This window comes from Rissa tridactyla, chromosome 6 (genome assembly GCF_028500815.1).
Source record: "Rissa tridactyla isolate bRisTri1 chromosome 6, bRisTri1.patW.cur.20221130, whole genome shotgun sequence".
In the NCBI taxonomy this organism is placed as follows: Eukaryota; Metazoa; Chordata; class Aves; order Charadriiformes; family Laridae; genus Rissa; species Rissa tridactyla.
Window position 1 is genome coordinate 15,453,281 of NC_071471.1, and position 21,544 is coordinate 15,474,824.

Below are 21,544 nucleotides of genomic sequence, written 5' to 3' on the forward strand. Positions count from 1 at the left end.
GGCAGTGGGGTGGGCAGGGGCTGGCACTACCCTGGGCAGCTTCGGCTTCCCGTGCAGCGTGGCAAAGCCTCTGGAGTTGGAGGGAGGCTCCTGCGCTTGCTGGTGGGGTGGCTGCAGAGCCTGGCCACCTGTGACTTCTGTCTCCGCCCATACTGGCCCTGGACTCATGGCAAGCCATCACAAGAGCCTTGGGGACAGGGACATGCTCATCCCTTGCCGGGCGGGTTGGTACAGCAGCAGCCTTTCCCGGGGCGGAGGGGATTGCAGTGGGGTCCCCCACCATCCAGCAGGCAGCTTGCCCAGAGGAGAAATCTGGACGTGATTCTGGAGCTCGTACTCCTGTGCAGCATCTCCTCGCCCCGGTGCTGGGTGCTGAGCTGCGCCGGGCTTCCTTGGGTCGCTGCCTGGAGTCCCCAGGCTAGGGGTGGCCTAGGCGGACTCAGATCCTGAGAGCCCCTCACTGAGCTGGGTTCTGCACTTCTTTTCAGGTAAAAATTACACATAAAAGCCAAGTGCCGATGCTGCTGGGCCCTCCCCAGAAGAGCAGCTTCTTCTTCCTGAAGAGGAGAAACCGAACTCGAGATTAAGCAGGGCGCAAGGAGCCGCGGCGCAGAGGCACCCGGCGTCCTGGACACCCGCCTGCTGTGGGGGTCCCCAAATCCACGTTCAACGTGCGGGGAGAGAAAACACACAGCCTACCCCACCCCAAGCCCAGCGGGGATGATTTGTTGTAGGAAGGTGCTGGAGGCTCCTTCCCAAAAACCACAAGCGTCTTCTCCAGGGGGGGATGGAAGCGGTGGGCAAAGGCAGGCCGACGCACGGGGAGCGCGTTTGCCAGCGCTAGGACTGGGTTTTTTTCCCTTTATTTAAATAACACCCTCCCCTCTTCCGCCCGCCCCGGCAGAGCTGCAAACGAGCGCGCTCCTGAGAAAACGCCAAGCTTCACTTATTTATTTTTAATCCTCTTGAAGGACACTCAATGTTTTGCTGCACTGGCTTTCTGTCCACCAACCCTTGCACATTGGAGAAGTTATTTATTTTCTTAGCCTAGAGGAGACGGTCTTTGCCATGCCTTCGGCTAGTGCTTCTGGGACAGGTTTTAAGCCTTCGCTGCTAGCCCTGGGAGCCACGAGGCATGGGACAGTCTGGGGACAGGCAGTGCCTGGGCTGTGGGGACAAGTGCAGGGTAGACGGGAAGAGACCATCTTTGGACATGGAAACGGCAAAAATGGGATTTTGGGAGGAGCTGCTGACCCTGGGAAACTCCCGCATCCTGGCTCTGGGCCTCGTAGTCATATTTATGTATTTATTTAGTGAACTTGGGGGGGGGGGTCACCTTCTTTTTATGAGCCCAGGTTGGACGCGAACGCCTCCTCCCTTCTCTGCTGGCCGTCCCCCACGGCATCTCCTTCCATGTGGACTTTCCTCTCTCCTAAAGCCTGCCAGCCTGTGCCCAGGGGCTGGGGACACACGTCCAGAAACTCTTCTCACCTGGAAGTGTCCCCCTCGCCTTTTCACACGTCTCCTCATGTGCTTTGCCAGGCTCATGCTCTCCCAGTGGCATCAGTGCTGCCTCCGATATGCACGGGCAGGTTTCGGTGGCATCACCCACGTGTCCCCCACCAGAGCATGGGATGCAGCTTCTCCCCGGGATGCAACCAGAAAACGGATGAATGCTTGGAGGAGACGGTTGTCTCAATGTGTGCCCCGCTTCACGGCATTCCCAGGAGCCGGCAGCTGGCAGAACTGGCCCACAGGAAGGGCTGCTGGTTACTTCTGCAGGCACCCACTGCCTCCTCTGGTGGCCCTGTGTGGTGGGACGCTGGCTCCAGAATCAGGCCCCGCTCCCCAGGCAGCTCCCTCAGGTCTGGCGGAGGCCCCCGTGGTGCTGGCAGGAAGCCGGGAGTGGCGTGTGCCCCATGGATGTTGCTGCAGGCAGGAAAACTGTTGCTTGTCCCTGCTATGCCCATGCCACAGGACAGGGACCCCTGGCTGTGAGAAGCCACCCTGTCCTCCCCAGTGACCCAGCACCCAGTCCCTCCTCATGCTGCGGGTCCCCATTCAATAGCATCCCCCCTGGCAGTGCAGAGGGTGCTGCCATCATTACGTTTCAGAGTGAACAGTGAGCTGAACAGTGTCCCTCCCCAGCGGAGAGGGACAGTGCTGTTGTGTGCCCGTTCGAGCTTGAGCTCAGGGCCATTTCTGGTAGCAGCCAGAAATGTGGGGCTCTGCTGGCATGCGAGGAGGTGGCGGTGCCCCAAGGGAGCCCCAGCCGGGCTCCAGCCCACTTGTCCCTCTCCGCTGGGGCACAGGAGGGGGCTCTGGGGGGCTGCTGCAGCTCCTTGTCCTCCTGCCCTTGGTGCCAGCACTGGGCAGGGTGAGAGTGAACTGGGAAAGTGCCAGCAGCAGCCCAGAAGCCATGAGGAAGGGGACCCTGTGCCACGGAGCAAGTGGGAGCAAGCACAGGCCCGGCCAGCTGGCACTGAGGTTGCCACAGCTCGCCGAAGCCGTGACCTGCGTACAGGGGCACACTCCACCTGCGGTGCACAAATCCACCCTCCTCCTCCTCATCAGCCCGGGCGCCCGTTAATGAGTAGCCAGGTGAAAGCGTACGGGAGCTACGCCAAATAAACCCCAGGTCCCATGGACCAGTGGCCTCCGTTTCCCCAGTCCTCCCTGGTGGCCTCTGTGCCCTGCAGCCCCCGCGCCTGGGGAGAGGGAAAGAAAAAAAAAACCTCAACCGTCTCCAGAGCTTTGCCGGCAGGTGCGGCGATGGGTTTGATATCAACACACAAGGTCAGTGGTGTTTACAGCAGCAGGTTTGGCTCCATTTCCCTGCCCGCTCGGCCTTGGTCCAGTGTTTTATCCCAGGGCTCTGGTCAGAAAGTGCCTGTATGGAATTAGCAATGGTTTGGTTTTCACCACAGACCTGCTCCTTGCACCCGGTCACAGTTTGCTGGGCTCCGGGCAAAGAGCAGTGCTCGGGTCTCTGCTGTGGTTTGCTGCCGGTGCCGGTGGAGCTGAAGAAAGCAAGCGGGTGCCCGTGCCCATGCCCGTGCCCATGCCCACCCCGCCAGCAGAGCCACCAGCCCCACGTTTGAGCCCAAAGCCGGGCGAGGTCTGGGAGGAGCACGCAGACGCGTGTCTTGTAGGGCATGGAAAGCCCAGGGCCACCACCCCGGGCTGGCAGGGCAATGACACGCCATCACTGCTCTGCCAAGAGTGACGGGCTCCAATGGAGCCATCCCCTTGTGATGATCAGTGAGATGGTCCCTGCCATCCCCCCGCCGGGGGACACAGCTTCAGTCTGCTCCCCCCATGCCAAAGCCATGGTTCGATGGGCCTGGCAGCTAACGACCTCCTTAGTCCAATGGTGCAAAGGTCTTCAGCCCAGGAGGGGACCCACAGGGGCTGGGGTGCCAGCCCGGTTGTCCCCTGCTCCAGGGAGGAACACGCCATGCAGCCGAGGGGCATGCAAGGCTCTGAACCCCCCTGCCCCACCCCGCCTCGGTGTCTCCCCGCTCAGCCCTGTTTGTCCCCCAAAGGCCGTGGGATGGAGCGGGAGCCCCCCAAACACTCCCCAGGCACCGGGGCCAGCGTGCCAGTGCCCCACCAAGCCGGCGCCATGCTGGGGGACCCCCAAGAGCTGGGACACCCTATTCCCATGGGATCCCCAGCCTGCCACCAGCCCCGTCCTCCCACTGTGTGCGTCGCCGTGGTTGCCTGCATGGAAATGGCGTCCGTAGCGTAGCGCGTGTTGCCGTGTACACCTGGACTGCTGTGGGCTTGCCTCAAATAAAGATGGTGATGAAATACTCAGCTGGTCCTGGGGTGCGCTGGGGTTCCCCGATTCCTGGCCAGGCGCAGGGTCCCCATCTCTGGGGACTCCAACGAGAGGTGCCCGATTCGGGGCACTGGGACTGAAGGGGTGTTGTCAGCAGCAGAGCGATGGAGCAGGAGCTGCAACCAGCTAAATTTGGAGCCTGCAATTTTTTTTTCATTTTTTTTTTCCTGAGCGGGCTCTAAATTTAGCAGGTGCCGGTTGCCATCCCCCCTCCCAGCCCTGGCTCTCCAGGGGCTTCGGCTCTTCCCAGCGCATCCCTGCAGCCGCCCACCCGCCAGCCCCATGACTGTGCTCGGCCCCCATCGCTTCTCCCTGTGACGGGTGGCAGCAAGAGGCCCAGGGGTGCTGAGAAGCCCCCAGCCGGTGCGGGCCCACTGATACCTTGGGTTGCTGGTTGTGCCCAGCTCTGCGATGACCCGGCTTGTCCCCAGCAGTCCGCCTTGCTCCCCAGCCCAGGTTTTGCCGCCCACCCATTCGTGTGTCATCTGCTAATTTTACCAGCGGTGATTTAATCGTAATGGCAGAGGGGAAGTGAGAGTTGCCAGCGCTTGCAGAGCCCCCCAGGAGTGCTCCCTGGACAGCAAGGACACCCCGTGCCCTCTGCGTGCTTCCTCTCCCAGCACGCAGGCACCTGGTGGGCAGTGTATCCTGGCAGCCCCCCTGCCTTTTCACCCAGGATACAATGGGAGACAAGCTACCTGCCATTACCAGCGCCAGACCTGGGGGATGGTGGTGGCCCTGGAAGACTCTGGAAACTCATCAGTCCCCCAAAATCAACAAATTCCCACCAGCAGCCCAGAGACATGCTGGGCAGCTCTCCCAGGATACCCGCAAGCCCATGACCTGAGGCTAAGCATTTCAAAATGGTGAGGACAACCCCATCCCAACAGGTTTCCTAACCCCTGGGCGTCTTCCCAAGGTCTGAGCAGAAGTCTCCTCTCCTTCCCAAGCTGAGAAGGGCAACATTTAACTGAGCACAGTCCCTTGTTTTCCCCTTTTCCAGAAATAATTTCCGAGCCTCACTCCACAACAACGTGAGACCTCCACACATTTCATGTAACCTGTGCAACCTGCAACCTGCTGCGTCCTCCATGAGTGGCCAGCGGGCAGGTCTCTGTGGTGGGTCTCCCCACCGTCAGTTACAGATGGAGAAACTGAGGCACTTGCAAGAGCGCTGCCGGGGTGGGGGCTTGGCAGGCCCCCAGCAGCATGGCTTTGTCCTAAGCTCATTCCCGATCCTCTGAGCTATTTGCAGTCCTGCAAGGGCTTGTGAGCATGAACCCGCCTGGGGGGATCCGTGGCCAGGGCAGCCCCAAAGCTCCCCCCACACGGGAACTATATTCCCTCTGGCCTCCTCCAAAGAGCCCTTCCCAAAGGCAAACCAGCCTCCAGGGTGCCTGCAGGGGACAGGCTGCCAAAGCCAGCACTCAGGCGTGGGTTACCCCCGGGCTGGCAGGGGGACCCGTATGACACCGCCCCGCTGGTGCAAAGCCACCTCCGAGAAAGCAGGGGGGACCCCCACGGCCTGTGCAGTGAGGACCCCATGGCATGCAAGGCCCAAAGTCCATCCCGTCTGCAGAGCTTGCGCTGCGGCAGGTTCTTGGGCACGGCATGCAGGGAGCAGGTGTGTGTCCCCCCGATCCCGATCCGGCCCCCCGGGCAGTCCTCCCAACTCCCCAAGGCCGCCCGTTAACTCCCCCAGCCCCCCTCCTGGAGGAGGCCGCGGCCCCTTTAAATCCTGCGCTGCCCCAGCCCCACCCGCCAGCCTCTTCCCCCTTCTATTTTTTTATGAATGAAAAACGCTCTGGGCGGAGGCATGCAAATATAGCGGCGCCCATTGGCTGCTGCCGCCCCCGCCCACCCAGCCGGCCTCAATGGTGCTCGGCGGAGCGGCGCGCGGGCGGGCGCGCCGCGGCGCCGCAGCCAATCAGACGGCGCGGACGGCCGAGCGGCGGCTCGCCATTGGGCGGCGCGGAGGGTAAACAAGCGGCGCGGGGCGGGGCGCGCGGAGGCCGCTGGCTGGGGGCTGCGGGCGCTGGGAGGGTGCGGAGCGGCAGCGCGGAGTCCGGGCGCGGAGCGGCGCCTTCCCCGGCTCCCCCTCACGGCTCCCCCCGCGGCGGCTCAGCCCGCGGCGCCCCGGCCGGGTACGCGGGGGCCTGGCGGCGGGGCAGCGCGGGGCGGGGGCGGTGTTTATGAATGGCGCGGGCCGCGCGGCGTGAATGGCGGGGCGGGGTGGGGGGGGCGGCAGGGAGAGCGCGGGAGCGCGCGCGCGCGCGGGGGAGGAGGAGTTTATGAATGGGGCGCGCGGGGCGGCGTGGGAACGGGCCCGGCGGCGGCGCGGCTCTGCAGCGCCGAGCACCGGCAGGGGCGGAGGGAGGCGAAGCGAAGCGAAGGGAGGCGGGGGGGCGAGGCGAGGCGTGCGCGGCGCCGGCCCGGCCTGCCGCTCTCCCTCCTCCCGCTCCCACGGCGCGTGATGTCACGGCCGTTTCTATAGAAATTGGGTGACATCACGAGCCGGGGGGCTGCGACCCGCCACGGCAGGAGCGGCAGGGGCCAGGGCCTGATCCTGACACCCCCCCCCCCCCCCCCCCGCCCTGCACCCCCCAGCCGCGCACCTGCCGGAGCCCAGGCGGGGACCCCCCTTCCCCGGCCGGCGTCGATGCTGAGCGGGCCGGGGGCACTGCCCGCCTCCCCCGCACCATGGACGGCTTCTACGACCAGCAGGTTCCCTTCATGGGCCCCGGGGTAAGTTTGCCCTGCCCCCTCCCCCTGTCCTTGGGGGTCGCCCCATCCTTGGGGACACCCCGTCCTTGGGGGCTGCCACCCTCCCGACAGGCTCTCGCCCCGCTCCTTGCAGAAGTCCTGCGCAGAGGAGGGCCGAGGCAGGCCGGGGTCCGATAGGAAAAGGAAATTTTTGGAGACCGACCTGGCCCACGACTCGGAAGGTAGGCAGGGCTCGCCCGGGCGGCCGTGCCCTTGCTGTGGCCCCGCGAGACCGCTCTCCTCGCGTTCGTCGGTTTAGAAATAATCCTGCAAATAATGGCAGTTTTATTTATTCTGCTGTGGAGTGCATGAGTCTTTCACTCTGTTCCAGAGCTCTTCCAGGATCTCAGCCAGCTCCAAGAGGCCTGGCTAGCTGAAGGCAAGTCTTCACCTCCGCCTTTTTCTGTGTAAAATCTCTCTGTGAGTGTTTTATTTTTGAGAACTGAAAATGCCATAAACCCACTTTTTTTTTTGGTTTTGTTTTGTTTTTTTAGCTCAGGTCCCCGATGATGAACAATTTGTCCCAGATTTCCAGTCTGACAACTGTAAGTGATTGTTCTGGGTTTTGTTCTCCAGGGGGAAAGTGTTTGGGTGCCTGTGCAAAACCTGGCGCTGGGTGTGAAGCCGCTTCCTTGGCACGGCAGTTGTTGCTGGGGCTGAAACTGTGAAATCACGGACTTTTGGGAGAAAGCACGTGTGGTTTGGGCTCATCGAGATGAGACTTGCAATGCCCTGTCTTTTGTAAATGGGGAAAATTATAACCAAACGCATGGAAATAGCTCTAACTGATCTCTGGGCTCCTCTGAGACTCGCTGCTTGTTCATAGTAACGTTGATTTGGTCATAAATGCTCCTTTTCCTTTTCAAGTGGATGCGAGAGCCCGTGCTGGGCTCCTGGGTTAGCCACAATCTCTGCAGTTTCTGGAGCTTTTTACAGTCCTGGCCCAGCGCTGTTGGCAAGAGCGGACCTGAGCGGTGAAACTTGAGCCGCTTTAAGCAGCATTAATTACTGGCAAGCAAGCATGTTTAAAAGGAGGCCAGTGAAAATGCAGTCCCTCTTGAATTGCATAAGAGCGAGAGTTGGTTCTGAGCCGTGGTTCGTTGCCGGAACGGGTTAGCGGCGAGGGCAGGGGCTGGTTAATGGCGTGTGGTGGTTGCACGGCGATCCGGGCGCTGGCTCTCCTGGCGTTGAAGGCTCGGTTGGAGGGGAAGCAGGGGGGGGCGGGGGGGTGGGGGGTGGGGATCAGGATGTTTTGAGTCGTTACCTGGCAAACAGAAGTAGTAGCTTAGTGTTGGTGGCTGGGTTTTGCTGCTGAGCCAGACAGCTATAGAACTTAAAGGAAATCAAATTTAGCCTGCAGTCGAACAGATTTTTTCATTCCAGCTTTGTCACAGCATGCAGCAAGGGTATCTTCTCCTACAGTAAACGCATGTTAATTATTGCTCTTTGATTACTTCTGAGTGGGAAGCTTGCCATTAAACTGTTCCAGACAGCCCGAGTTTCAGATGCACTTTTTTCCCTTGTCTCCCCTGAGATAAAAGGCGAGCCCAGAGTCAGAAACACAACTGGCTGTTGACATCCTAGCGCAGCCCGGCAGCTCTTGCTTGGAGCGGTAGAAACTGCAGCGTGCGTGGGAGGGTGGCTCTTAGAGCTGAAGCTGTTTCCAGTGCCTTTTGGCAGTCTCTTGTTTCCTTGTAACCTGAAGAGCTCAAAAGAGACGAACTTTTTCAGGGCGAAGTAGGGAAAGAAAGAAAGAAAGGAAGAAGAAAATAAAAAAGGCATTTGGTCAAGACTTTTAAATTTTCTCCTGACCTGCTCGGCCTCTGCAGACCTGGTGTTGAACCAACTTTGTCACTTGGAAGGAGATCTCCCTGTGTGACTCCCCGCTATAATAACTTTCCTTAACTTTCCTGGGGAGGGAAAGCAAAGGTTTCCCTCGCTGGCGTGCAGAGGGCTGTGCTGGCTGGGGGGCTCGGACCGGGTGGAGGGAGATGGGGAGCCCGGCTCTTCCGCACCAGTACTGGAAAGCATTGAAAGAGACGAGAGTCTCTAGCTTACAAGCTTTCTGGCCCCGTCTTCTCATTTCACTCTCGTTTTGAAGCACGTGGTGTAGGAAAGAAGAGAGGGACGAATCTGGTGCAGCCTCCCCCCTGTGCCTGGGTTTTGCTAGGTGTTCCTTTCCCGGGCTGGGGATCCCATTGGGGTTCGGTGTCTGTTAGCTCCTGGGGGAAGGTAAGTCCTTCCCTAGTCTGTATGGATGTTTGTGGGCATGCCTTAGACTTGGTTGCTGCAGTTGTGTAGCTCCTTGCCTTTTCTCTGAGGAAGCTGCTGCTCTCTCTTATCCCGAGCGAACCAGCTCCGTCTCCTGCTGCGTGGCCTTGGTGTTCCCAGGGCCAAGCTTTCTCGGCACAGCAGCGAAAAAGGGACAAACCGGGCTCAGTTTTGACCCTGTTGCTGTGGGGAACGCTCCCACGTGTGCCATCTTGAGTCTCGGAGATGCTCAAAACTGCAGCGTCGTTCTTGCCTTGCTGAAAAACCCTCATCGCGCGGCAGCTGCCAGCAGCTCGGCTGCTGCCTGTTTGCTGTTCCTGATTTTGTAGCCGAGGTCCCTGGCAGACACAGGCTTAAATAAAGTTGGGGTTTGGCAGCAAAGTGCCGTAAGGTGCTGGAGGGCAGCAGGTCGCTGCGCTGGGGAGGAAATCCCACCGTGGGGATGGGGAAAGCAGGGTTCCCCCGAATAAGGGATGCGTTTTTTCCCAGCACCCTGCACCAAGCAGCAAGAGGCCGGATTCAGTGCTTTTAAGCTACCCGGAGAAGCGGCAGATCCTCCCGGGAAGGCAAGGAGGCCGTGGGTGACTCCCGCAGAGCTCACCCCACTGGCCTTCGCGCCGCGTCCCTGGCCTGGCGTAGGTGCAGGCTCGCCGGTGGCACGGTCCTGGGGTAGAGGGTATACGTACAATGTTATATCACGATTGGTCATTTAAATAACTGGGGAGCGATGGGGTCGTGCTGGGGAGATCAGGCACCGCGAGAGGCTTTGTCTTTTGCAGGGGTTTGCTCCCTGGGAACTTGTGGGCCCCTGGATGGGCGGCACGTGGCTAAAGCCACGGGCAGGGTGCAGAGCGGGGTTTCTTACACACCAAAATGAAAGCAGGAGGTTTGTTTCTGAGGAAGGGTTGTTTAAACAAAGGAAAGCAAGAGCCTGGCTTCTATTTCTGGCTCCTCTCCTGGTGTGACCTTGGGTGCGTCCTGTAACGCTGGGGGATGGAAGGGCAGGCATGGAGCTCGGCTCCCAGGTGACGGCTTGAGTGGGTGCCAAGGTCCCAAGCTGGTGGCCGGGCTGGAAATGGTGGTTTGGTCACCTTCCTCATGGCTCGGACAGTGGGTGCCACAGGGAAAGCCAGCATCCTTCAGGCTCAGCCTCTTAGAAGTCCCCTCATGCTGATGGTTGGGAACAACCTGCCCTGTCCCCCCACCAAGGGATTCAAGGCCCCGAATGGCTTTGGGGTGTCACCTTTCCCACAGGGGATGTCTTGGCTGAAGGTTGACGTTTGGGGCATCTCCGGCTTGGCTGGCGGTACGGCACTGGGGGAAGAGGAGGGGTGTGTGTACACCTGAGACCCCCCATCTTCCCCTCCCGGTTGGGCTGCCTTGCCAGCCGGGCACAGCAGTGGCACACGTGGCTGGTCCCCTTGCTGGCCTCCCCAGGGTCCATCCATCCCCAGGCGCTAACGCTGCCCAGAGAGGGGCTGTCAGGCACCCATGGGTGCTCTCGCCGCTCCCGTGGCTCAGTCCCAGCGCGGGTGTGCTGAGGCGTGTTCACTGGCCCCATCTATAGTTAAGCTGCTTCCTCTGCCTATTTTTATATTTTTTTTTAGCTTATAATTACAGTTCCGAGCGCAGGACCGGAAAGGTTAGAAGCGCTCACGCACCCAATGTGCCTTTGAGGCGTTTGGGCGCCGGGGCAGAGCATCCCCTTCCCTGGGAACCCTCCTGCAGCCTTCCCCTCTCCCTGCCCGGCCGTTCGCTCCCGGGGACCCAAAACCCCCGAGAGCCCACCACCGACCTCTGTGGCCCCCTCAGCCCCCACTGCTGGGTGCTCCGGCCTCGCCGCCCCGGCCAGCCGTGAGCTTGGCGGCGCTTGCCGAGCAGCGCCGGCCGGCCCCGTGGTGTTTGTGTAAGGAATTCAAACGTTGCACAAAGTCCGGGCTTGGCCAGCTGGTCTCTGTTAGGATCTTATGGCTTGTTTCCCTTTTCTTGAATGGCAGAGCTAAGCTCAGGGGAAATTTTTCTTTTTCCTTTTTTTTTTCTTTTTTTTTTTTTTTCCCCCCTCTTCTCTCTTCCCCCGACCGCATGAATGGAGCGCTCCGAATTGTTTGTGAATGGAGGGTGGTGCCTGCTTGAAGACTTTTTTTTTCCTTTTTTTTTTTTTTTTTTCTTTTCTTCCCCCCCCGCCCCTCCCCTTCAATGAATAACCAGACCCCATTGTACGGGCTGGCGGAAAAACAACCCGCTTCAACAACACGGAGCCTGTTAGGGAGAAACATGCCCGCGATAGGCAGCTGGAGCCCTTCCAAAGCCCGTTCCTCTTTGCGTTCCCGTGGCTCGTGGGGCGCCCGGGCTTTGCCGCCGCCGCCGCGCCGGCCCCCCGTTAAGGCCAGAAATGCTGAGAGCGGCAAAACCTCACCCCGGGAGGGGGGGGAGAAGGAGGAGGGGGCTAAATCCGGCTGGGGAGCGGGTGGAAGGCGGGCGGGAGGCTGTGCTGCCTCAGCGCTGGGCTTCGTGTTTCAAATCCTCCTTTCGGGGTGGGGGGGAGGTTTATGCCCTTGGTACCAGCTGTGCTGGGCTGTTTCGGGAGGGGGTAGAGGGAGGGGGGGAGTCAGCAGCTCTTTAAAGGTTTTGACAAATTAGGGGAGCAGCTAATTACCTGGCAAGCTGTGAACAGTTGTCCTGGAGCTATTCGCTCCTCTCTGCTGTAGCTGGGCTGTGTTTAGGCTTTGCATGAAGCTAATACTCCACTTCCGATTAGTCTTGGCTTTCCTCCGCAGGCACTATTTAGGTAAAGATCTCTGAGGCGCTTTCCCTTTCCTAGAGCGCCTGCTTTTAGTAATGAATTAGGTTAAGCATATATTATTCGGTTTAAAATTATATATAGCAAGCGGGCTTGGGGGGCTGGGAAGGATTTGGGTTTAATGGGACGTTTGCCACTTGAGCTGATAAAATTGCGGGACCCTGGGACTGAACCCCCTTGGAACTGGGGGAAGGTGGATCCCATTTAGCTGCTTGCTGGCTAATTGGGAGCTGGGTATGCCCCTGCGAAGGTGAGTGGGTTGCTGTGTCCCGCTTACAAGCTCTTGGAGCTCCAGGCTGCCAAGCCCCGCTGTTCCTCGCCCTGCGGCTCAGGGAGGTGGCTGCTGCCTGCGGCGCCCGGTCTCGTCTCCCCTCGCCAAGCGGCTTTTGGCCCGGTCGGGGCACGCATCTCATCCGTGGCTATTGTCAAGCTGATGGTTCCCTTCTCACAACCCTTGCTCTGCCCCCCCTTGCCCTGCGCCATTCCCTTCTTGGATACCAGTGGGAACGACTCCCGTTCCATGAGCGATGTCCTGGGCCAGAGGGACTGTTCCCAGCCCTGGGAGCTCTGCTCTCCCCTGCAGAAGTCAGCCCTGCCACCCCGGCTCTGTCTGCTGGGGCATCCTCCTGCCGTGGTTTGGTTGCCTGATGCTCCTGGCGGGGGCGGGGTTGGTATTTTGACACCTGGTTCCCAAGCAAAGAGCACCCAAGGGGATGTTCCCAGGGGTGATATCCCCCATCGCCTTCTTCCGCGCGGGTGAGCCTGTATCCTCCCCGGTCTCGTTGCAGTGGTCCTGCACGCCCCACCTCCAGCAAAGATCAAGCGGGAGCTGCACAGCCCTTCCTCGGAGCTGTCGTCCTGCAGCCACGAGCAGGCTCTCTGCACCGGCTATGGGGACAAGTGCCTCTACAACTGCTGGTAGGTAGCGGGAGGGTGGATGCTGCCCGCAGACCCCTTGGCTCGTGGCGTGGGGACTCATCGTGTTTGTCAGCCTGCGCTGCCCGGCGTCTTCGTTAGCATCGCCGTCAGTCCCGGGCCCCTCTCCTCTCTGCAGTGCCTACGACAGGAAGCCCCCCGCCGGGTTCAAGCCATTAACGCCGCCCGCCACGCCGGTGTCTCCTGCGCACCAGGGATCGGCCCTGCCGCCGCCGGCCCCGGCCGTGCAGGCAGCTGCCCATGGGGCGGCCCCGGCCCCGCACCCGCTGCAGGAGCAGAGGCAGCAGACCTTCGCCGTGCCGCGGCCGCCTCACCCGCCCATGCACATGCCAAAGATGATGTCTGAAAACCAATACCCCGCAGAGCACAGGTAAGGCTTCCCCCCCCTCCCTTAAGCGAGTGCTGGCATCTTCCAGGTGTTTTGGGGGACTTTGGCCCTCGTGGGATGGATGGGTGGTCTCAGAGCGTGAGGAGGGCAGGGGGATGCCTCTCCCCTTGCTGCAGTTGCAGACCATGGGCCAGACATTGCTGCCTGGGGGCCCATGGAAGCCAGCGCGGCAAAACTTGCCGCTTCCCACTGGGATCTCGTGTCTCTTTCTCCCCACAAGGCAGCTCCCTGCGGACGGGGACCTGCTCCTTCCAGCCCCGGGGACACAGCGCAGACCCTTCACCTCCCCCCTGGGGAAAGGCGAGGGCGGCAGAGGCTGCTGGCTGCATCCGTCCCTGCGGCGGCGGGTGATGGTGCTGAGTCAGGGCTCTCGCTCTCCTCTCTCCCACCCGCTGCAGCTTTCTGCCGTCTGAGCTGAGCCCTGCCGGGCTGGGGAGCTGTGGGCATCCCCGTCCTGCCCCGGAGCACCCCTAGGCTGAGGGTCAGTCCTTAGCTCCCCCGTGCATCTCACAGCATCCCCGTGTTTTTTTGGGGCTGTGGAGGGAGAGACCCTGCTCCCCGCTTCCTCTCCAAGCCGCAGCTTTGTCCCTTGTCACCCCCACATCCCTGGAGGCTTTGCTGGTCCCCTCCCTTGCCCCGGCTTTGCTCGTGCTATCAGTAGGCAGCGTGGCAAGGTCACAGTCGACTCTGGCTTTGCTCGTGGCCTCCTGGGTGCCCTTTGCTGTGTCACTGGTAGTGAGGTGTCCCCTATGGGCACAGGGCTGGACGTGGCAGCCTAGCAAAGGCTCCGCAGTGGGACCATGGAAACCCTGGGGATGCGCTCGCAGCAGGCGAGCATCCCTCCCCACCGAAGCAGGGCTCTGCTCTGGGCGACCTTCGAGCTATGCGCGGGGCTGGCTGCGACCCCTCGGGAAGCGCCATGCCAGCGCAGGGCTTGGGTTTCATTCAGGAAGGGCAGAGGGACACGGCTCGGAAATGGAGTAATCCCAGCCCGGCAGCTGGGAGGGCTCCGGTTACCAAGCCAAATGGTGCACGGCCGGCCAAGAGGAGCCGGGCGCTGAGATCACCTTTCAAGGTGCCGGAGGGCGAGGGGATGCAGCAGCACCCCCTCGAGATGGTCCCCAATCCTCCACAGCCAGGATGGACTCTGCTGGGGCTCGAGCTGGCAGCGGCAGCACCCTGGAGCTGAAAATAGTGCTCCCTGCCGCCGAGTTCAAGGTTTAATCCCAGCGGCGCAGGCGGATTAGCGGCCAGCTGGGGCTGCGGGGTGGATTTGCCTTTGCGTAAGCACCGGCCTGGGTGCAGCATCCCACGAGCTCCACGGCTCTGCCCCCCACCCTGGGGGGGCATTGTACTGCTTCACAGAGACTTCCCTGTTGTGGGGTGGTTCAGGTTTGTTTGTTGTTTTGGGGTTTTTTTGGGTTTTTTTTGTTTCCCTCTCTCGCTCTTACCCAGACATCCCCACTGCAGCTCAGGGCTGCCATCATGCTTTGCAGTGATGGCCCACACGCTGTCCCACTCCCCCGGTGGGGTGCCCCCAGTGCTCGGAGAAGGGGATGGGGCTCCCCAGCACCCCACCGGATCCCCCACCTGGTGGCTGTGCTGAGGAATTGTCCCAGCCCGCTGCGGGTGGGACACAACGCCACCCAAACCACCCCAGGAGCACCCGGGGCTGAGGGCACTGAGAGCCCGCACAGGGTCCCGGTGTGGGGTGGGAGCCGGCGGCGTGCCTGACCCCGACACCCCTCCATCACGCCATGTCCCTCTTCCCCCCCCAACCCCCTCCCAGGTTTCAGAGGCAGCTGTCTGAGCCCTGCCACCCCTTCCCGCCGCAGTCCGGGGTCTCGGGGGAGAGCCGCCCCGTCTACCACCGGCAGCTTTCGGAGCCCCTCGGCCCCACCGCCCCCCGCCCCCCTCAGGGATTCAAGCAGGAATACCACGACCCGCTCTACGAGCATGGCGGCCCCAACCTGCCCGGCCCCCCCGGCCATGGCTTCCAGCCCCCTATGGGCATCAAGCAGGAGCCCCGGGACTACTGCATCGACTCAGGTGGGTGTGAGTCGGGGGGGCAGCCGGGTGCTGACGCCCGGGGTGGGGGTGGGTCACAGCAGCGGCTCGCAGCAGCAGCACGGTGGGCGCAGGGCTGAGCCCCGGGGCTCTGGTGGTCCCAAGGCTGCTGCCTTGCCTGGTAGGTGATATCTTTTCTTCCCCCCTCTCTTTCCTTTCCGAAGCCGGGGTGTGGGGGGGCGGGGAGGGATAGAGCACACGTTCACCAGGTGACAGGCGGCGTGGTCTGTGCCATAGCCACGGGCTGGGGTGCCCTGCAGCACCCGGCGGTTCCCCCGACAGCCCTGGCCTGGGGCCAGCTGTGATTTCTGGCTGCTGGACCCCACCAGCATCATGGAAAAAAAATCCTCTAATCGCCTTAGGACCTAAAAATACCCCGACCTCGGGATAGAGGGTGGCACGGCTGAGCAGATGGCAGGGGAGGTGGAGTGATGCCTCCCTTCCTGCAGGACCCAAATAATGTGATGAAAACCCAAGCTGACTTAAACCTTGCTCCCTGCACGCGTTCAATGTCACTGCCTCCCTGTAAATCGTACTGGTTTTCCCCCAAAACGTGGGGGAGGAGGGGGGATGCTGGGGAGGGGTGCGGTGGCCCAGGGTGTGCTGTGGGGGGAGATGCCCAGGTTTGGCTGCGTGACGTGCTCGGGGGAGGATTGTGCCGCTGAGCGCCCGGTGGGCCCCGCGGGCTGTACACCCGTAACGCCGCCTTCATCTCCCTCGCAGAAGTGCCTAACTGCCAGTCCTCGTACCTGCGGGGGAGCGTCTTCCCCAGCAGCCATGACGGTGAGTGCTCACCAGCGTCCCCGCCACGTCCCGTCCCATCCCTCCCTCCGGGCAGGCAGAGCTGCCGGGCACCCCAAAACCCCCCCATGAGAGCACGGCGGTGCCCGTGAGAGCCCGCATGCCAGCGGCACTGGCACCGCTGCTAGAAATAAGGCCTGTGCCGCGCAGCCGCTGGCCCCTGTGAGCGTGCCATGAGGGCACGGCAGCGCCACATAATCCGGGATAACGTACCTGATATAGCTGCTAAGAGGGTTTTTGTTCTTCCAGCTCCCTGGGGCGAGGCGGGGGACAGAGCTGCGTGGCGCTGAGCCGGCAAGCCAGCGTGGCGTCACCAAAATAACTGGAGATAGGGCCATTCCTGCTGCTGGGAGATGGGGTCTTGGTGTTGGAATGGGCCAAATTTGGGTTTTTATGGGTCTGGTCAGGGTTGTGGAGGTGCCCTGTGCTCACGGAGGGTCTTTTTCCCCTAGGATTTTCCTATGAAAAGGACACAAGATTGTATTTTGATGACACGTGCGTGGTACCGGAGAGGCTGGAGGGTAAGAGTACGGCCCCAGAGGAGGGCTGGGGGGTGACCAGGACTCATGGAGGGAGACTCGGGGCTGGGCTGCAGCCCGTTAAGGCCAACCTGTGCTGGCGCGGTGCTGTTGAGAGCTGCCGAGCATCGTCCCGCACGGCCGCTTGGCATCACTGCCGTGCCTTGTCCCCGTCCCTACCACCACCCCACACCTCACCCCGCCTGCAGCGCCATCATCAGCACCTCTCCCCTCTCCGTCCGTGTGGCCTGATCCTGCGCGGGGGGTTCCCGGCACAGGGCGAGCTCAGTGTCACTGTACGTGTCCCCTGCTGGGGGGCACAGCCCGGAGAGGGGCAGAGCTGGGGTGTTTAACCAGACGTGTCTTGGTGGGGGCAGGTAAAGTGAAGCAGGAGCCCACCCTGTATCGTGAGGGTCCTCCCTACCAGCGCCGTGGGTCCCTGCAGCTCTGGCAGTTCCTGGTCACCCTCCTGGACGACCCTGCCAATGCACACTTCATCGCCTGGACCGGCCGGGGCATGGAGTTCAAGCTGATTGAGCCCGAGGAGGTACTTGGGCGGGGGTGGGTGGGGGGTGTCCTGCCCTGGAGCCGGGGCTGCAGCCTGGGAGCAGCCTGGGGATGCAGGATGGGGCGGGCAGATCCTTCCCATGCAACACAGCAGTTCAGTCTGACACTTGGAACGAGACACGTGTCTTGCTCTCCGCTCCTGGAGCCGTCAGCCGTCGCCAGCCGCGGTGGCCTTGCCCCTGCGCCGCACCTTGGGTGCCTTGCCGAGACCCTCCACTCGGCCCCGGCTCCCTCCCTCCCAAACCACTCCAATTCTTCACCCTGGGTCCCCGGCGGCGGCACGGTGCTGTGCTGGAGCCGTGCTGCTCTGCAGGAGGGTGACACAGAGGAAGAAGCTGTTTGGGGAGTAATTGAAAGCAGCTGTAGCGCCGAGCTGCGCATTGTGGGTAATTACCCATAATATCTCTTACGCCGTGCATGGAAATTGTGGTTTTTTGAAGCAGCTTTTTTGGCAGGCTCCCCTAATCAAACGTCTTTGAATTCGGCCCCCGGTTTGGCGGCAGTGGTGGTGGTGTGGCAGCCGGCGCTTGGAGCTGGAGCATTTCTCACAGCAGGCGGGGAACTGCTGCGGGACCGCGGTGACGCTTTCACCCCCGGCTGCTCCAACCCCCAGGAATGAGCCCCTGCCTCACATTTCGGTTGCGATTTCCTTTGAGGATGCAGCTCCAGGCCCTGGCTGGAGCCTTGACGGCTGCCACCTCTCTCCCCGCAGGTAGCGCGGCGCTGGGGCATCCAGAAGAACCGGCCGGCCATGAACTACGACAAGCTCAGCCGCTCCCTGCGCTACTACTACGAGAAGGGCATCATGCAGAAGGCGAGTGACGCGCTGTCACAGGGGGGTGGGTGGAGGGTTTGACTGTCCCCCACTGTCACCCCACCATCCTGGGGCACGGCAGGAGCAGGGCTAGGTCTAGTGTGGGTTGTGCCGGGCACCTCTCATCCCTCCTCTTCCTTGCTGCAGGTGGCCGGCGAGCGGTACGTCTATAAGTTTGTCTGCGACCCCGACGCCCTCTTTTCCATGGCCTACCCCGACAACCAGCGTCCCTTCCTGAAGACGGAGCCCGACTGCCCGGTGCCCGAGGAGGAGACGGTGCCGCTGACACACTTTGAGGACAGCCCGGCGTACCTCCTGGAGATGGATCCCTGCGGCAGCCTTCCCTACGCGGAGGGCTTCGCTTACTGACTCGGCCAGCCGGCAGAGCCACGAGCACTAGCGCATCCACTTTGGGCAAATACGGTTTTGTAAAGAATATTTTTTTTGCTGTTCTTAAGGAGGAAAAAAAAAACAAACCAAACCAAACACACAAAACAAACAAGAAACCACATGTGCGCACGCACACAAATTGGAGGAATCTAAAATGCCCAGTGTGTGTCGCTGCCGAATTCCCACCCTTACTGTCCAAGGGCTAGTGCATAGGACTGCCCGTGGCTGGCACCTCGCGCCGATGCTCGGCGCGATGTTTTGGGGCTCGGGGAGCTAAAGACACAGTCTCTGACCCTGGCCCCGTTCCTTGCCGGGGCGGCGGGGGCGCACGGCTCCAGCAGTGCCCCGGGACCGGGCTGAGCCGCCGTGGCCCCCTGGCCAATTGTCATGACAATCCGCTTTGCATCGAGCGCGATCCGCGTAGCTGCCTTGTGTGGTGGAAAGGGCTTTGATTTGCACAGAGGAGGGATGCGGGGGGTGGCTGCCTGGGCCAGCACCCCGGGGCTGATATGCGCAGCATCCTACCCCAACCCCGAGGAGCCTTCTGCCTTCTTTCCCGACTGCCCCTCCCCCGTGATTTAACCTGATATAACAGTTTCCCAGCCCCGCCGCCATGTCCTCTCCCTGCCCCTCAAGCCTCCCCAGCTCTGGCTGCGTGCCATGGGTTGCATTTCAGGGGAGGAGACCCTGACACTATCCCCCCCCCCCCTTTTTTTTTTTTTGGATGTTTTAGGAAAAAAAAAAAAAAGTTTCTAAACTGATTTTTGTAGATTTTTTTGTATTTTAAGGCAAAGCTATTTTTTGCAGCCTGGCTGCTGTTCCCGGAGCCCCCTGGGGCTGCCCCCCCCCGGCTTTCCCAGTGGCACGTTTGCAGCGGGGAGCCCTTGGTGCCCACGGCTCACCAGGACAGCTGCTGAAGTATCTGGTCCACTCCATTTCACCGCTCGATTTCTCTTTCCCCGGGGAGCCAGGGCTGAACCCCGGCGCCCGCTGGCTCAGCTGCGCTCCCCCTGCTTGGCATGGCCTGGGAGCTGGGCTGTAAGGCTGCGGTGGGGAGGGACGGTGGGGTCCCCCACCCCGCTTCCCTCCAGCTCCCCCTCCCCGCTGCACCTCCTAACACTCCTCCACCACTCATATATCCATACCTGCCTATCCTCCCCCCCCGACCGGCTACATGTTTTTGTTGTAAATGCTGTATAGGAAATTTTTTTCTCTTCCTTAGTTAGCTTTGGTTGGATTTTTTTTTTTTTTTTTGGTTGGTTTTGACTGATTCATTCTTGTTTTGGGGAAGTATGAAGATTAACTCTGGGTAGACGCGGTTGCTCTCCCCACGGTGTCTGCAGTGGCCTGTACCCGTGGGGAGTGTTTGGTCGTGGGAACCCCACCTTGGGGACAGGGTTTTAACCGTGTGCTCGGTGTGGCAGGTCTAGGGGTTAATCTGAGGACTGATTTGAAATAATCTTTACTCAGCAGGGCTATGTATCTCCTGCAAAGCTGCATTACATTCTGTACTATGTACAATAAAGGATCTTGCTTTCCGTTCCTCCCTGGCTGCCCGGGTCCCTGCTTTCCCTGGGATGCTGCCTGGGCTGGGGGGGATGTGCTGGTGGGAACAGGAGTGGTCCAAGGTATGGCCCATTGCTCAGGGCATGCAGGGCCATGTGCCCTTCACGGGAGCTGGGACTAGGTGGGGGCTGCCCTCTCCCCAGCCCCCCTGCCCTTATCCCAGCCCTGGGGCTGTTGCTCCCAGGGCTGGATGCTGCCGTGGCTTTCACAAAGCCACGTCCAGCATGGGGATCCACTTGAAATGGGGGTGGCTTCTCCCCGGCAAGGTGCAATTTAATATTGCCTCTTCCCAAGAGTTTCTCAGCCAGTGGGTCCGGCTGCCTCCGTCCCCTTCCCTCTCCCCTGCCAACACAAGCCCCCTGCCACCAAGCGGGGCTAAAGCTGGTGAGGACCGCTCAGCGTTCGCACCGTGAGGAAAGCCCCTCCAGGAGCTCCTGGCAGTGGTCCCCCACTGCTTAACTGGCCCCATTTCTAGGCTGGGAAAAATCCCCAGGGAGGAGCAGGGTCTGCAAAAGGCCGCAGGATGGGGGTGGAGGGCAAGGGCTGCTCCACAAGGATTCGACTCTGTCAGAGGGTCTGTGTTTCCCCTGACGGGCTGGAGAAAAGCTCAAACACCCTAGGACTGCCTGGTCGCGTTGGCCTCTATTTTAGTTGGTCAAAGCAGGCTGAGCTGGGGTGGCCCCCGGCTCCCAGCCCCATCCCTGTGCAGGGTGGCGGGGCCATGCTGCTGAGGGCTCTTCTCTTGCAGGCTGTTTTCACAGCCCAACAAAACTCCGTCCCTAGATGTGGCAGTGGAGAGACGGATGGTCCTTACGTGCCGCGATGCTCTTCGCATACTGGACCTCGCCTCAATCCACACCTGGCCGCCAGCCACGTTGCTAACAGGTCCTTGAGCTGCTCTTTTTCTTTTTTGACCGCGAAAATCAAGTTAAACAAGAGGGCATGCGCAAAACCTTGCTGGCAGTCTGAGCTCCAGACGACGGTGCCCAGTAATCCCACCATGACGGGGATTGCAGCAGACCGAGGCCGGGTGCTCAGGCCGGAGCAAAGGGGGAACCGAGGCCACCGGCAGTGGTGCCGGCAGGCAGGTGGCCCGTGGTGGTGAGGCCTCAACCCGGCGGCCCCGAGTGTGTGGGGCCAGTTATGGGCGGCAAGGATGAGCAGATAAGGCAAAGCTTTTCAAAGCCTTCATCGAGCAGCTTGTCACGCCACAAGCCAGCCGGCCCTGCAAATCCTGCTGCACGCAGGGCTGGGGCCCCAAAAGAGCGTCCCATGCGCTGCTCTTGCCAAAGGGCGAGGATAGAAAGAGGCGTTTTCCTATTCGAGCCCAGCAGTGCGGTACAAAAGGGTTCAGGCCCCAGAGGGTTTGATACCACGCTGGTTTTTAAGCACTCAGGGCATCAAGAATTTGCTCCTCATTTGATCCTGCCGCACATCGCACCTCCCCCTGCTGCACGCAAGGAGCTTTTGCTCCGTGCAGAGGGGACGGAGCTGCCTTGGCTGTGCAGTCTCACTCATCCCCTCCCAAGGGCGAGGGACAAGCCGCAGCTGCTCAACGTCACGCCTGCAGCCCCCGGGAAAGGGGACAAGCACTTCCAGGCAGCCCAGAGCCTGGGCTAGCGTTTGCCAGGAGTGGCGGACATGGAAGGGAAGCAGGTGGAAAAGCTTCCCTGCTCCCTGCACACCTCCTGCCCCTAGGGCATGGGGACAAGCCCTCCTGGGCCACACTCTGGCATGCAGTGGGATGGGGAGCCAGGCCAGGGAGCACCGCTGCAGCCACAGCCGCTTCCCTCCAGGACAAGGAATGCCCAGGGCCACC

The 21,544-nt window shown here is 61.3% G+C and overlaps 2 protein-coding genes across 3 annotated transcripts in view; both read left to right on the plus strand.

Moving 5' to 3' along the window:
- LOC128911850 (diacylglycerol kinase beta-like) overlaps positions 1 to 3,757 on the plus strand; it is a 28,500-nt gene extending 24,743 nt beyond the window's left edge. For both annotated transcript variants that reach the window (XM_054207351.1, XM_054207350.1), the window contains one exon: positions 489 to 3,757. In XM_054207351.1, coding sequence (XP_054063326.1) covers positions 489 to 587 — 99 coding nt within the window. In that variant the 3' untranslated portion in view covers positions 588 to 3,757. The remainder of the gene's footprint in view (positions 1 to 488) is intronic.
- Positions 3,758 to 5,854: 2,097 nt separating this feature from the next.
- Positions 5,855 to 19,697, plus strand: ETV5 (ETS variant transcription factor 5). The gene is made up of 13 exons (XM_054207103.1): positions 5,855 to 5,988; positions 6,452 to 6,589; positions 6,702 to 6,789; positions 6,939 to 6,986; positions 7,102 to 7,152; positions 12,467 to 12,596; positions 12,733 to 12,984; positions 14,792 to 15,051; positions 15,793 to 15,852; positions 16,323 to 16,391; positions 16,766 to 16,935; positions 17,668 to 17,769; positions 17,917 to 19,697. Exons 2-13 carry the CDS (start codon positions 6,545 to 6,547, stop codon positions 18,136 to 18,138), a joined length of 1,497 nt encoding a protein of 498 aa, XP_054063078.1. The 5' UTR covers positions 5,855 to 5,988; positions 6,452 to 6,544; the 3' UTR covers positions 18,139 to 19,697.
- Positions 19,698 to 21,544: the final 1,847 nt, after the last annotated feature.